The sequence below is a fragment of the Saimiri boliviensis genome, chromosome 17 (genome assembly GCF_048565385.1).
Source record: "Saimiri boliviensis isolate mSaiBol1 chromosome 17, mSaiBol1.pri, whole genome shotgun sequence".
NCBI classification, from domain to species: Eukaryota; Metazoa; Chordata; class Mammalia; order Primates; family Cebidae; genus Saimiri; species Saimiri boliviensis.
This window is the reverse complement of record NC_133465.1, coordinates 6,863,131-6,878,654: the sequence shown is the minus strand read 5'-3', so window position 1 is coordinate 6,878,654 and position 15,524 is coordinate 6,863,131. Positions and strand designations below refer to the sequence as shown.

At 53.6% G+C, this 15,524-nt stretch overlaps 1 protein-coding gene across 1 annotated transcript; it reads left to right on the top strand.

The window, feature by feature from the left end:
• The first annotated feature begins 2,770 nt into the window (after positions 1-2,770).
• On the top strand, positions 2,771-15,442 carry EPX (eosinophil peroxidase). The gene is made up of 13 exons (XM_003929113.4): positions 2,771-2,981; positions 3,085-3,178; positions 3,478-3,653; positions 3,819-3,936; positions 4,059-4,188; positions 5,053-5,259; positions 6,875-7,193; positions 9,284-9,444; positions 9,781-10,036; positions 10,487-10,657; positions 13,586-13,823; positions 14,373-14,585; positions 14,897-15,442. The coding sequence occupies exons 1-12, from the start codon at positions 2,906-2,908 to the stop codon at positions 14,572-14,574; spliced, it is 2,148 nt and encodes a 715-aa protein (XP_003929162.1). The 5' UTR covers positions 2,771-2,905; the 3' UTR covers positions 14,575-14,585; positions 14,897-15,442.
• Positions 15,443-15,524: the final 82 nt, after the last annotated feature.

The window sequence follows — 15,524 nt, the reverse complement described above, 5'->3', positions numbered from 1 at the left end:
TGCATGTCACCTGCCCCCTGGTGGGGGCCGAAGCTGGGGATGGTGGGTGGGGCCCAGGCTGGAAAGCCCCTGGAGGGGAGCTGCAGGAGTCTCCATCACTCCATCACATCCTTTCACTCGGTCTTCAGTGGCCCCAGCCCAGCAGCTGGCACGTCCACTCTGACACAAGGAGGAGCACTTGGAGACCGTTGGTCTGAACAGCCCTGACTTTGGAGGCATCCCTTCCAGGCACCCAGTCCTGAGGGGTCTGCAAAGCCCTTGCACTCACTGCCCCCACCCTTCAAGGCAACGGCAATTGCTGCCCTTGACAGACCACCTCAAGTGACCTCAATAAAGGAAGCAACAACAGGGCAGACAAACAGGGTCTGTTCAGCAACATCGTTGACTGCCTGCTGTGTGTCAGGCACGGTGTCTGCAAGGCAGACTAGGAATGACCTCGATCTGACTATGAAGAGCTGGGCTCAGAGGCTGAGGACCCTACCCCAGTGATGATGGTGTGGGGATGGGGACCGAGGTCAGTTTGTAGTCCACTCTCTGTACTGCTCTCAAGGAGCTCCTGCCTGCTAAGTGCTGTGCCTGCTAAGTCCTAGCCCAGCTTGTGGGGTGACTCAGCAATAGCTTCCCAGAGGGGCCTGCGAGGAAGGGGAAGCCTCCAGAAGAATTAGGAGCTGCTTGGAAGGAGAGGAAAGGAGGGCTTTGTATGTGGAGGGTTAGGATGATTGGAGGCTACGGCAGGGTCCTGTGGGGGAAATACGGCACAAAGCAGGCCAAGGGGGCGTCCAGAGGCCAGAGACCAGGAGAGCAGGGAGCAGGTTGAGCAGTCAATGAGCCAGCGTGGCAGGGCTGGGCTTAGAGACCACGGTTCTGTCTCAGGCTTGTCCCAGTAACACACGGCAGTCCCCGGCTGTGGAGAAACCCTGGCACTGATCACCACTGCTGACAAACTAGAGTCACCTCTGCAGGGAGAGCAGAGCTCACTCTGAGTGCTGGGGACCCTGGAAGCATAGCAACCTGGGATACGTGCACCCCACCCTAGCTCCAACCTGGGTGACATACACCCCACCTTGGCTCCAAGCCGTGGTACATACAACCCCATCCAGCTCCAACCTGGGGTACATGCCTTCCACCTGGCTCCACCCGGGGAGCACCTGGCTCCCTGAGGTCAGAGAGGTGACACACAGCTGAGGAGCGCTCTGTGATTTACACAATCTCTCTCCTCCACAAGGTCCACTGTCCCCATCTGAAAGGTTTGGAAACAGCTCCATGGAGGGGTGTGCTTTACCCAGTGGCGCAGTGGGTCAGCATCAAGGAACCCAGTGCACTTTCAGCTCCTACAGTGACTTCTACCAGGCCCCCTGTCACAGGAGAGGAGCCTCTGTTACAGAAAAGAAGATAAGATCAGGAGGGCCCGGGCCATCAACTGGAGCTTGTGAAAGGGGTTGCTGAAGCGAAGCGGTTGTTTCAAGAGCAACTGCTAGGCTGGTGGTGTCACTGTGGGAGGAGGAAGCTGTGGAGGGCACTGGGCAGGGTTCCGGGAGGGCGTGGGGGTGGGGAGGAGAGGGGACACTCAGAACAGCCTCCCTGGGAGTCCGGAGCAGGCATGGAGTCCACAGTGAGGAAGAATGGGTGTGTCCCCCTGAAGAAGGGGTGAGGACATGCAGGCTGCTGGCCACAGTGGTGGTGACTCTGGAACTGTCTCAGGTATGAGCACATGCTCTCCAGGCAGCCAGAATGAGGTCAGAGGCAAAGGACGAACCTGGCTCATCCAGGGCTGGGAAGGCTTAGGTGCAGAGAGGATGGGCCCTTGCAGAAGGCCGACTGGGACGCATTCTGCGCGTAAGGTGGAAATGAAGACTCATCCAAGGTCAAGAAGCTAGTGGCAGGGCTGGATTCCACCAGGCCAGTCAGAGCCTGGGGCAGCACATTACCTCTAAAGAAGCTGCTTCTCACCAAGCCCAACAGGAACTCAGAATGGAAACCAACTTCTCAGAGCCAATCTACTACTGACTGGCATTGAAGAAATGCCAAGAGAAGACACCCCACGGTGGGCGCTTCCCTCAGGCTCCCCAGCAGCTCACTTGGCGGGGTGTGCTGCCTGTGACATCTCGCTGCATCCCCAAAACGGCCCCATGAGGGATTTCACTGCCAGGCCCTGCCTCAGCCACAGCCTCACACTCTCCCTGGCACCTTGGAGGGAGTGGGTAGGGCTAGGGAATAAGGAGAGGGGCCAAATCGTTCATCACAGATCATTCATTCACTCAGCAAACACCTGCTAAGCACTTACTAAATGCTGGGCTTTGCACTGGGTATGGGGGCGTGTATAACTGTAAGGCAGATTCACTTTCTGCCCTGTTTGGGAAGGAGAAGCACCTTTCCAATCATCTGGCCCAATTCGCATTCTAGGGATGTGAAAACTGAGGCCTGCAGCGGGAAAGTGGCTTGCCCGAGGCCATGCGGCCAGGTGGGGGCAACTGAGGTACACTGCTCCTCAATCAGCCAACATATATCCATTGAGCCACACCCGTGTCCCAGGTGCTGCTCTGGGCCCAGGGAGACGTGCATCAGTGGGCTTGGTAGTAGAAGGGAGGGATGGAGTGAAGGGTAGGAAGGAAGAATGTCCCCAGACTGGCAAGGGGTGGGGCAGGGTGTTTCAGTCTCAAAACTCCCCTGAAAACCAGAGGGAGGTCGTAGAACTCCACCCAAGAGGCTGGGCTTCTGGGGCCTAGAGCTGCCCTCCCCCACCCTAGAATGGGCTATTAAAGTCCCTTCCCAGCGACGTCCAGAGAAGAGTAGGAGGAGGTGAGCGATCAGCTGGGGGTCCTCGAAGTGAGAGGGGAGCAGAAGACCCTCCTGTGCAGGCGGTGGGTGTCACTCACATCCTAGCTGGTGAAGTCTCACTGCAGAGATGTATCTGCTCCCAGCCCTGGCAGGGGTCCTGGCCACACTCGTCCTTGCCCAGCCCTGTGAGGGCACTGACCCAGGTAATAGCCTCCGAGACGGCCAAGGAGGAGGGAAGGGAAAGGGAAGGGGAAGCGCTTGGGTCTCGTGGCTCCCAGAACCCTGAGCCTCCGTCTCTTTGAACAGCCTCCCCTGGGGCAGTGGAGACCTCGGTCCTCCGGGACTGCATAGCAGAGGCCAAGCTGCTGGTGGATGCTGCCTACAATTGGACCCAGGACAGGTGGACTTGGGTCTGTGGGCTGCATGGGCCTGGGAGGATCAGTGGGGGGCGCGGGGGACTCCAGCCAAGGTGCCCACCACCCTGAGCAATCAATAGGCCCAGTCCCCAAGAGATCAGCCACCACCCATCATCTCACCCATTACCCACCTCTGGACCCCATGAACCTCTGCTGTTGGTAGAGCCTCCCTTCCATCCACCCTTCTGTCCCCGGGCCCTATCCTGACTGTTCCCCAGGACTGGGCCTCTGTTGGGTGGGTCTGGACCCCCTCTCCAGGCCTCACTCCTCCTCTCCTGGGCAGCATCAAACAGCGGCTTCGCAGCGGCTCAGCCAGCCCCATGGACCTCCTGTCCTACTTCAAGCAACCGGTGGCAGCCACCAGGAGAGTTGTTCAGGCTGCAGATTACATGCATGTGGCCTTGGGGCTGCTGGAAGAGAAGTTACAACCCCAGCAGTCTGGACCCTTCAATGTCACTGGTACTCTGCTTCCACGGAGCCCCCTGGGCCTGCCCCAGCCTGGAGTGGAAGGAAGCCAGGGGAGGGGGGCAGGGTGCACAGGCTTGGGGTGCTGGGAGGAGAGAGGATAAAGAGATGGGAGGTACGAAGCTGGCAGCTCAGGCCTGCCCACTTGCCCTCCCCAAGATGTGCTAACAGAACTGCAGCTGCGGCTGCTGTCCCAGGCCAGTGGCTGTGCTCTCCAGGACCAGCCGGAGCGCTGCGGCCGCAAGTACCGCACCATCACCGGGCGGTGCAACAACAGGTGGGCACGGGGCTGCACCTGCGGGGGGCCTCCCTTCCCGCACCCACCTCTTCCTCCTTGCTGAGCCATCTCCAGGCCCTGCCCCTGCTAACCCTACCCCCTCCCACCCCCCACTGCTGCAGGAGGAGACCCTGGCTAGGGGCCTCCAACCAGCCTCTGGCTCGCTGGCTGCCCGCCGAATATGAGGACGGGCGGTCGCTCCCCTTCGGCTGGACCCCCGGCAGGAGGCGCAATGGCTTCCTCCTCCCTCTTGTGAGTTGGGGTTGAGGGTGTGGAGGTTGCTTGATCTCTTAAATTCAGGGAGTGAAACACAGCCCAGAGTCAGCCAGGCAGGGCTTGAACCCAGGCCCTTCCACTGACCAGCGCAGTGACTTGTGGCAAACAATACAGCTTTCTGAGACTTAGTTTCCTCACCTGTAAAATGGCACTGAAACCCGTCTTGCAGAGCCTGTGTGAATACTGAAGTCCTTAGTATAAATAGCTATACAGGACATGCTCTATTCACACTAAGCATTACGGTGTTGCAGGGTTTTTTTCTGAGAAAATTAGTGTCAAAGTCTCTTGCTAAATATAAACAGCTCTCTATACCTTCCTCTGGCTTCATCTGTTGATCTATTTCACATTTATCAACTCATCAGTTTTCTATTGATGTATCAATAGAGCAGTTTATCATCCAGCAACATCTATTAATTAATTTTCTTCTATCCGTCCTTCCATCCACTGACCTAGTACTCCCTACATGTATTATCTATCACCTGGCAACCAGTTCATGCACCTGTGAGTCAGTGCCATCAGCTGGTTAGCTATCATCAGTCTATAAATTGATCTATCGATTTCACCTGCTTTCCCCTCTGGAAGAGCTGGTGAGGTCTGAGGCAGTCGACCTGGCCCCTCTCCTTCTCTTTACCACTGGAATCCCAGAAACCGTCCTTGCAGGAATGACAGCAGGAGGTACCTATGTCTCCAGGGACAAAAAGGAAAAGGGGCGTGGGAGGCAGAAGAGGAGAGTTTCTGGATTCCAGCAGGGGAGCTGCTGCTCCCTGCGTCCGGGGTTGGCTCTGATACCTTGTGGTGTCAGGGAGCCCATGGCCCATGCTGACATTATTTCCCCACCAGGTCCGAGCTGTCTCCAACCAGATTGTGCGCTTCCCCAGTGAGAGACTGGCCTCGGACCACGGCCGGGCCCTCATGTTCATGCAGTGGGGCCAGTTCATTGACCATGACCTAGATTTCGCCCCGGAGTCCCCAGCCAGAGTGGCCTTCACTGCAGAGGTTGACTGTGAGAAGACCTGCGCCCAGGTGCCCCCCTGCTTTCCCATCAAGGTACCCTCAGCCAGTCTCCCACGCCCTTGTGTGGCCTCCCCCAAAGGCAAGGTGCTGGGGGTGGGGATTTGGAGGACTGAAGCACCATCCTTAGGAGCTGTCTGTGGAGCCAGGGTACGAGATCGAGACACAAGAAACACAGCTGAGCAGAAACCCCACGCCGTGTGTGTTTGAGAGGTGGGGGCAGGGCAATCTGCCAGGAGGCTCAGGTCAGGCTTCATGGAGTGGGAAATTCTTGAGACAGGCCTTGACCCATGGGTCTCAATCCAACAGGGGAAGCCTCTGGGCCCCTGCTTTTGGCAACCTAAGGGCTTCTTAGCTCTTGCCCTTTTCTTCTTCCCAGAGTGGTCCGAGGGCACTGCAGCTCTTGCCAACTTCTTGGGTTTGGGCCGTGGGTGGGGTCCTGATCTTCAGGCTAGAAGGCAAGTGTGGGACACTCGGGAAGAAAAGATAGAGTCCAGGGAGCAGAGTCTCTGCTAGGGACATAGAGGTGACACACGTGCACACACTCTCACATACGCACACAGTCACCCTTAATAGGTGGGGCCACATTCATGAGGGGTGACATGTGAGGGCCTCTGGCTGGCCTCTCCCTGCTGCAACCTTTTCTAGTCCTCAATCCCTCGCTCAGGGGCCCCTCATCTGGGGAGGCTTCTCCGATCATACCTTTGGCATATGCCTTCTTTTCTCCCTCTTCCCTTCTCTTCTCTTTCTCCTCCCCTCCCTCCCTCCCTCCCTCCCTCCTTTCTTTTTCTTTCTTTCTTCCTTTCTTTCCTTATTATTATTATTATTATTATTATTATTGAGACAGAGTCTCACTCTGTTGTCCACACTGGAGTGCAGCGGTGCAATCTCAGCTCACTGCAGCCTCTGCTTCCTGGGTTCAAGCAATTCTCCTGCCTCAACCTCCCAAGTAGCTGGGATTAAAAGCATGTGCCACCCGGCTGATTTTTGTATTTTTAGTAGAGATGAGTTTTTGCCATGTTCACCAGGCTGGTCTCAAACTCCTGGCCTCATGTAATCCACCTGCCTCGGCCTCCCAAAGCGCTAGGATTACCGGCGTGAGGCACCATGCCCAGCCCGCATATGGCTTTTCTATCAAGCACAGCAGATGCCACTCCAACCTAGTTTCTTAACTCTATGTGTGTGTGTGTCTTTTTCCACTGAACTGCCAGCTTCCTGCAACCTTCTCTGTGCTTTTTGACCTTTGTAGTCTCCAAAGCACCGAGCAAGAAAGGGACTTAGAAAAACTCTGTCAAACTGAACAGAATTAAAGAAGCACCAGCCCAAGAGTTACGAGAACTAAGTTCTAAACCCACCTCTCCTGCTAACTAGTTGTCACTTCCTCTCTCTGAGGCTGTTTTCCTTGCTGGAAAATGAGGATCTAGATTGTTTTAAAAGCCTCATTCATTCCTAACCTTCTGAGACTCTGTGAAACAAAATGCTAAGGACACTCAGACTGAAGGGGTGAGCAGCATGAGCCTGGGTGAGTCAAGGAGGGCTTCCTGGAGGAGGGGAGTTTTTGAGCAAGGTTTTGAGAGAGGTGGGACATGAGGGAGAGAAGTGAGTCTGCTACTGAGGGGGCCCCATGCCACTGACTCCTCTTCCACCTTAGATACCACCCAATGACCCCCGCATCAAGAACCAGCGTGACTGCATCCCCTTCTTCCGCTCGGCACCCTCATGCCCCCAAAACAAGAACCAAGTCCGCAACCAGATCAACGCGCTCACCTCCTTCGTGGACGCCAGCATGGTGTACGGCAGCGAGGTCTCCCTCGCGCTGCGGCTCCGCAACAAGACCAACTACCTGGGGCTGCTGGCCGTCAACCAGCGCTTCCAAGACAGCGGCCGGGCCCTGCTGCCCTTCGACAACCTTCACGACGACCCCTGTCTCCTCACCAACCGCTCGGCGCGCATCCCCTGCTTCCTGGCAGGTCAGACTGGGAGGCAGGTGGTGTCTTCCAAGGAAACAGCCATCCCTGGGGTCAGGACTGGGAAGTCATGGTGGGAGGTGGTGAAGGTACGTAGTTTGAGACCTCAGTCTCAGGCACATCATAGGCAGAGAGCTGTAGTCATCACAGAATCAGAATGTGGGAGTCCCTTTGCAAACTCCCTGTGTGTGGTCAGAGATCATTGCTTATCCATCTCCGTTGAGAAGGCTCTCACCACCTATGTGGCACCCTGGCTCAGCCACAAGCAGCTCCGACTGTTAGAAAGGTCTCCTTAGCTGGGTGCGGTGGCTCACACCTGTAATCCCAGCACTTTGGGAGGCCAAGGCAGGCGGATCACGAGGTCAAGTGATCAAGACCATCCTGGCCAACATGGTGAAACCCTGTCTCTACTTTAAAAAATAGAAAAATTAGCTGGGCTAGTAGTGCACACCTGTAGTCCCAGCTACTCGGTAGGCTAAGGCAGGAGAGTCACTCGAACCAGGGAGCCAGAGGTTGCAATGAGCCAAGATTGTGCCACTGCACTCCCTCCTGGCAACTGAATGAGACTTCATCTCAAAAAAAAAAAAAAAAAAAAAAAAAAAGTCTCCTTATTTTAATCAAATGTTCACCTATTCCTCTTAAGTATGCTTCTGGAACCTCAGAAAAGACACTCTCTTTCACACAGCAATACCTCAAAGTAACTGTTACTTCCATCTCCATTTTTTTTTCTTCTCTGGGATAAATTTCCTTAGTTCCTCCCTGTCCCCAACTGTTGCTAGGCAGTTAATACCTTCTTCTGGAAGCACAACTCAGTGTCTTTTGTTCTGTGTACACAGTTACAATAATAATGGTAGTCATTTCTCATCAAAATATTTATTATTACTATTTTTAAGATGGAGTCTCACTCTATTGCCCAGGCTGGAGTGCAGTGGCATGATCTTAGCTCACTGCAACCTCCACCTCCTGGGCTCAAGTGATTTTTCTGCCTCAGCCTCCCGAGTAGCTGGGATAACAGGTACCCACCACCACATCCAGGTAATTTTTGTATTTTTAGTGGAGGCAGGGTTTCACCATGTTGGCCAGGCTGGTCTCGAACTTCTAACCTCAGGTGATTCACCTGCCTTGGGATCCCAAAGTGCTGGGATTACAGGTGTGAGCCACTGCACCCGACCTCATTAAGATATTTAAATCTGCCATCTCTAACCCTTGCAACAGCCCTGGAAGGAGGGAATTATTATCGTCCTCATTTTACAATAAGACACAGACTCAGGGAAGGTGAATAATGTGCCCAAGGCACAGAGTTAGTTTCCAATGGCAGAGTCCACTTGAGGAACAGATTCACCGCAGGTCCCAGGTCTCTGCCCTGTCCACCCTATTCCACTGTTTTCCTCACAGGGAGTCGGCCCCAGCTCCTCTTTTGAAGGAGTGTACATTTGTGTGTCCTGGGAAGAGCAGCATGTGCCTTCAGGAGAGGTCTACTGAACAGTAGCCTAACTAAGACCTTGTGCAAAAGGATTTAGTTAAAAGCAAGCAAATGATGGAGTTTCCTTTCCTTCCCCGCCTGTAGTAGAAGGTCTGTTCGTAAGAACGGTATCTGCCTGGCCCTCCCTCTCCTCCTCTTTCCCTCTGGCTCATGGGGGAGAGCAGTAGGAGGCCAAGCCCAAAGATGGGAAAGGGTACAACAGCCCTCGGTAGAGAACATGCAGGCAGATGCAGTTCATGGACAGGTGGGCTCGCAGTCCCAAAGTCAAGGTGCCCTTGTTCATAGCTGGTCCAGGCTATGATCTGGTTGTCTTGTAGAGTAGAATGAGTAGAAACCTTAGGCAAAGATGCCCCTGCCTGAAACCAGTGGCTGCCCTGTGCTTTCCCAGCTAACCCAAACCTGCTAGGATTCCCCTGTCCTCCCCTTCCTGGCCTGTTGTGTTAGGGACGAGGGTGGCGGTAAGGAGCCTCAGCATAGCTGGAGATAGAGGTCAGCGAGGCCCAAGAGTGTGGCCCACCCCATCTCTCCAGTCTCCAGTCCTGGGTCTGCCCTGGCAGAAAGACCTTTCTCTGGGAAAGGCTGCAATAAGTCTGAGTTTGGGGTTTTCAAGGTGACACCCGATCAACGGAAACCCCCAAACTGGCCGCCATGCACACCCTCTTTATGCGAGAGCACAACCGCCTGGCCACCGAGCTGAGACGCCTGAATCCCCGGTGGAGTGGAGACAAGCTATACAATGAGGCTCGGAAGATCGTGGGGGCCATGGTCCAGGTAAAGAACTCTGCATCCCAGCATCCCCCTAGATGACAAGCTTGGCATGAGAAGCAGTCCTTAACACATCCTTGGGGATGTGCCTAAAACCAGCTGGGTCTGGGTGACTGGCGCTGTGCCTGGATCTGACCTCTCTCCTGATTCTGCCTCTAACTCCCTGTGTGACCCTGTCCGTGTCACTCATCCCCTCTGGGCTTCGTATCTCCATCCACCAATGGGAAATTAATGTTGTCACATGATGACAATAAAGAATTAATATGTCAGAGCCACCCTTCGAAAAGGCTAGGATGTGGATGAGTGGCCTCTGGGGAACGTTCCTGCTGTCTTCTCTTCTAGATCATCACCTACCGAGACTTTCTACCCCTGGTTCTGGGCAAGGCCCGGGCCAGGAGAACCCTGGGGCCCTACAGGGGGTACTCCTCCCAAGTGGACCCACGTGTGGCCAATGTCTTCACCCTGGCCTTCCGCTTTGGCCACACCATGCTCCAGCCCTTCATGTTCCGCTTGGACAGTCAGTACCGGGCCTCTGCACCCAACTCACACATCCCGCTTAGCTCCGCCTTCTTTGCCAGCTGGCGGATCGTGCACGAAGGTGACCAGGTTTTCCAGGGCGGCAAATGGGGGTGAGGGTGGGGAGCACACCCTCCCCTAGGTGGGCCAAGCTTACTGCCAGGAAGCCCAGCTGCTGCAGAGGCCACTGCTAATATCTCCCCAGGACAGTGGAAACAAGGCAGGTGCCAGCAAGACCCTCAGCCACAGGCCTCCCATCCTCTGTGGGATGAGAGGATTTTTTAAAGGGGCAGAGACTAATGTCAGATTGATGGGGAGCTCGCCTTCCACTCCTTAAGAAGTGGGGTGACCCCTTTGTCTCCCAGCTCCAGCTACTTCATGTCCCTCCAGACTTCTGTTTCCTGACAGATGTTACTCAACATACCTGACTGGCTTGTCCAGCTCTGGGCTAGCTTGGCATCATGTGAAAAACAACCCAGGTAGCTTCCCAGAGGCTGGTCTGATCTATGCTGCTCATATTCCCTGCTACCAGGTGGCATCGACCCCATCCTCCGGGGCCTCATGGCCACCCCTGCCAAGCTGAACCGTCAGGATGCCATGTTAGTGGATGAGCTCCGGGACCGGCTATTTCGGCAAGTGAGGAGGATCGGGCTGGACCTGGCGGCTCTCAACATGCAGCGAAGCCGGGACCACGGCCTTCCAGGTGAGGGGGCTGTCCGCCACTTCTCCCAGCTTTGCTCAGGCCAGGCTGCTCAGGGGGTTCTGGGAAGACCCCAGTACCTCCTTTCTGACTGGGGCTGTCTACAGGATGTGCAGGGGTGCAGAGGCATGCAAGGCAAGGTCAATGCCCTAGAGCATCCCCGGAACACCGTTTGCTGTCCAGGTTTAGGTTCACCGCAGGCCCAGAGCTGAAAAAGGGAGACTCGAACTTTCCAAGTAGAAAAAAACAATAGGCTTAAAAGGTAGGGACGATCTTCTCCATTCCCAATACCCTGGCAAGTTCCAAGGAGGAAGGCTAAAATTCCAGAGCCACAGAAATGCTCCCTGCTCTAAATGGAGAAAGGCGAAGAGCCTTAGAGGCATGGAATAGGTGGAATAAAACTAAGGCTGCATTGGCTGTTTGGTGAGGGCACAAATGACTTTATCCCAGGAAAGAATCAAACGTAGGTACTTCGTTTAGTCACTTTCATGTAGACTATTTTGTCTTCCCAATTACCTTGAGAAGTAATGATTACAGCCATTTTACAGATGAGGAAATACGTCAGAGACAGCTAGTAATTTTCCCAAGGTCAGACAAATAGGAAGTAGTAAAATCTGAATTTAAATTTGTAATTTCTCCTCTTTCCCCTGTTCAGCCCCAGTAGGGGAAGGCTTTGGCCACTGCCTTGCCCCTCCCTCCTTCCCACCTCCTACCTCCCTATCTAGACAGAACCTGAAGCACCATCTACCTCTGCTGATCCTGGCCACGTATGAAGCAGTGGTGGCACCTCCTTCAGCCCACCCCACTTCACACAGCGCCTAGCAGAGCACAGCAGACACTCGAGAAACCTGAGCTGCTTTCCTTCCTTAAACTTGGGCCCTTCAGCAGCTAAGGAGCTTTGTGCGCCCCTGCTGGGGAGCTGAGATTGCTAGCCACCCAAGTGTCTATTAGGTTTTGAAGGGAAGCTTAAACAAAGACACACAAAGAGAGGGCGGCTCAACAGCAAATGCAGGCATTTATTTCCAGCGTAAAACCTACAGAGGTGGGGGACCAGCTTAATGCCAGAGCCCACTACCGCTTACACGGGGGTGGGGGAGTACTTACAGGTATGGGCAGGAGGAGCCTGGGCCGAATGGCTTGCTGCCTGGCAGGATATTGATAAGGTGTGCCTATGATCAGGCCATTTTTTCAGTGGGATGTGGTAAGAGATGTTCCTTGGACCTTTGCCCAGCAGGATATAATAGGGATGTTCCTTCAGTTGGGCTTTTGCCCCCTCAGGGCATGATAAGGATGTTTTTCTCATGGCCCAACCCCCTGTGGAGTGTTTCACTTTGACCAAGGTCTGGGAAATGGTCGGGGGCTTACAAAATGGTGCAGTTTGGACTGACATTCTTGCCTTCTACTTTGACATAAAAGGAAGAGCCGGAGAGCCGAGATCACTAGCTAACCCCCCAATACCTGTGCCCTCCAGAAATATCGTCCCGGCACTAGTTCTTGCCATCTCCTCTAATCCCTTCCCAAGCCCAACGTCAAATCGGGAACTGGACAGCCTGGGTTGCGCTCCACTTAACGGTAAAGCGACACTGCAGTCGTGGCTGCTCAACTTTAGTAAACATGCCGGATAGAGTTAACGTACCATAAAAGCACCTCACAAAGGTGGTGTGAGGGTCCTGAGATACTCGCCCGACAGTGCTCAGTAATGGTAAAACACTGGTTTTCATGTGTTCTGCTGGGGGATGGTGTGTGTGTGTGTGTGTGTGTGTTGTGGTTCGATGGATGATGTTGGGCTGGTGTCCAGGACATGGCAAAGCTATCTGCTACCTTGATTGTCACTCTCTGATGTGGCTTGGCCCTGGTGGGATCCTGGTAACTGACAAATATGTATGGCTGGCCTTTGGAAGCTTCTGAAAACTTTTTAAAAACTGCTTTAGGCCGGGCGCGGTGGCTCAAACCTGTCATCCCAGCACTTTGGGAGGCCGAGGCGGGTGGATCACGAGGTCAAGAGATCGAGACCATCGTGGTCAACATGGTGAAACCCCGTCTCTACTAAAAATACAAAAAAGTAGCTGGGCATGGTGGCGCGTGCCTGTGATCCCAGGTACTCAGGAGGCTGAGGCAGGAGAACTGCCTGAACCCGGGAGGCGGAGGTCGCGGTGAGCTGAGATCGCGCCATTGCACTCCAGCCTGGGTAACAAGCGAAACTCCGCCTCAAAAAAAACAAAAAAACAAAAAACTGCTTTACTGAGATTTACCATAAAATTAACCCATATGAAATAGATAATTCAATAATTTTAGTGTATTTAGAGTCATTCAACCATCGCCACGATTTAATATCACAGCACTTCCATCATTCCCAAAGAAACCTTGTAAGGACAGTCAGTCAGCCCCTGTCCCCACCCCAGCCCTGATCACCTCCAGTATACTTCGTGTCTCTGTATTGGCCTATGCAGGACCTCTCGTATCAACAGAATCACAGCGTGCCATCCTTTTCTGCGTAGATGAATTTTATTCATGCTCTCCATTTGTTGGTTTGTTCCTTCACTTATTCATCACTCATTCATTCCTTCTAGAAACCCAATGGAGAGTCTTTTATGTTCTGGCTATTGTCTTACTTGTGTCTAATGAATGCACTTGAGCCCAGTAATAGTTTCATTACGGATTTGTGGTTATGAGTTTTAGGTTAGAAAAGCTTTGTAGGTTAGGACACACTCCTCGGTCTGATGCACACTGAGCATGGTTATCCGCTCACATTTTCAGTCAGAGGACAGATACCTGGTCTTTAGAAGGGTTAGGGCCTCTTCTGCCAGCTGAATCTTCTGGTTCTGCTCAACACTGACTGGCCACAGCTTCCTCCTAGAGGACTGGCGGAGAGCAGCAGAAGCTAATGGGAGCTCAGCAAGACTGAAGCTGCTTCTCCCCACTCCCCTGCAGGGTACAATGCTTGGAGGAGCTTTTGTGGGCTCTCCCAGCCCCAGAATCTGGCACAGCTTAGCCAGGTGCTGAAAAACCAGGACTTAGCACGGAAGTTCCTGAATCTGTATGGGACACCTGACAACATTGACATCTGGATTGGGGCCATCGCAGAGCCTCTATTGCCGGGGGCTCGAGTGGGGCCTCTTCTGGCTTGCCTGTTTGAGAACCAGTTCAGAAGAGCCCGAGCCGGAGACAGGTAAGTGACCCTATCATAAAAGACATCAGCACCAGAGGCACAGAAAATCACTCTAGCATTTCAAGACTAAACTTTGGAGAACACTGCTCTTTTTAGTGTCATTTCTGCTGAGTTCACAGGAACTGAAATCAGGAGGCTCCTCTCTGGAAAGCTGGGTCAAAGAGAGAGAGACACTGACCCAGGCAAGGACCATATTGCCTGAGCTGGAGTCATCTGAAACCCAGGAGCTAGATTGGCAGCCTCACTGTTCTGGGTTGGTCCCAGAAAACAGGGGCAGAAAGGGCTAAATCTGGTTTCCCTCCAATAATTTTGTGATTGAAGACCTGACTCATTTGGAGTTGGTATTGCCTGAGTTCAAATTCAGCCCTGGCCACTTAAATTACTGTGCACTTAATGCTGCACAATTTATTTGGCCACTGAATTTGTTTCATTTCTAAAATTCTCATCTTGCAGGAATTTTGTGAGAATTGGAATAATATATGTAAAGTACCTGGCACACAACAGGTGCTCCTCCCCAACCTTCACCCACATCTCTTGACCGCCTGGTAGGTTCTGGTGGCAGAAACGAGGTGTTTTCACCAGAAGACAGCGCAAGGCCCTGGGCCAAATTTCCTTGTCTCGAATTATATGTGACAATACTGGTATCACCATGGTTTCAAGGGACATCTTCAGAGCCAACATCTACCCCCGGGGCTTTGTGAACTGCAGCCGTATCCCCAGGTTGAACCTGTCAGCCTGGCGAGGGAGATGAGACTTCTGCAGGTAAAAAGAGGCCACCTCCAGCACCCTGGGCTGGGTCGAGCCGTCACCTCCTTCCCTGGATAGATGGCTGAGTCCTCTTAGGTCTCTAAGCAGAGAAAACTGAACTTGTCACCAGGGACATGGTACTTTTTCCAAGTGGCTTCCCCATGTGCTAGCTTCTGGGCTGACAGGCAATCCCAGGCCCCAGGACTTCAGGGGGAAACTAGTAGGAGTGTCCAACGATCCTCAGCTTGGTCACTAATACCTGAAAACAGCTCCATTTCTAAATGTCCAGTAAATTCCTCACTTACCCAATTCTGTTACTTCCACAGGAGTCTATACCAAGCCTCCAACCTTTGGAGACAAGGGGAAGGGGAGGACCAGGATGCTCCCTTCTCCCGCTGGAGCAACTGCAGCCTGCTGATGCTTCTGCTGGCTATAGCTCAGAGCTGGGTTCCCTGGCTAGGAGTGAGAGCTGGGGGCTCCTATCAGCAACGGACCTTCCTACCTTAGGAGCCTCTTAGATATTAGGTTATAAATGAGTGCCATGTGCAAAGGCTTGGGAGCCAAGCCATGTGATCTAACAGCCCAGGCAAGAAGAGTCAGCTGGAGGGTTTACAGCACTTTCTACTGTTTCCTAGCCCTCCCTCCCCTTCCTCACCATGATTGAGAGACCACACAGTCCCAGCCTCCAGACACCCCACAATCCTCTTCTGAGCCTGAGGCTGGGCAGCATGCTCTGCTTCTACCAATAAAGCACTGCTAAGGGCAGGGGCTGCTGTTTCTGTGCTGGGCTAGGGAGGACGTGGCCTCGATTCCATGCTTTGCTCCAGATTTTTAAGAGAAGTGCTGCTAACATGCAAGCTGGCACCACCATCTATGCCTCTCCTGGGGGCTGAATTAGGAGGGCCCAAAGAAACACTGTGGGGTAGGGAAAGGCAGAAAAGGGGAAGGGCAGAC

Bases quoted from the DNA above. Each gene is read 5' to 3' on its own strand.
- EPX (XM_003929113.4), top strand. From the start codon at position 2,906: ATGTATCTGCTCCCAGCCCTGGCAGGGGTCCTGGCCACACTCGTCCTT. The intron at 2,982-3,084 runs GTAATAGCCTCC...CTCTTTGAACAG, and splicing joins CTGTGAGGGCACTGACCCAG to CCTCCCCTGGGGCAGTGGAG. The intron at 9,445-9,780 runs GTAAAGAACTCT...CTTCTCTTCTAG, and splicing joins TCGTGGGGGCCATGGTCCAG to ATCATCACCTACCGAGACTT.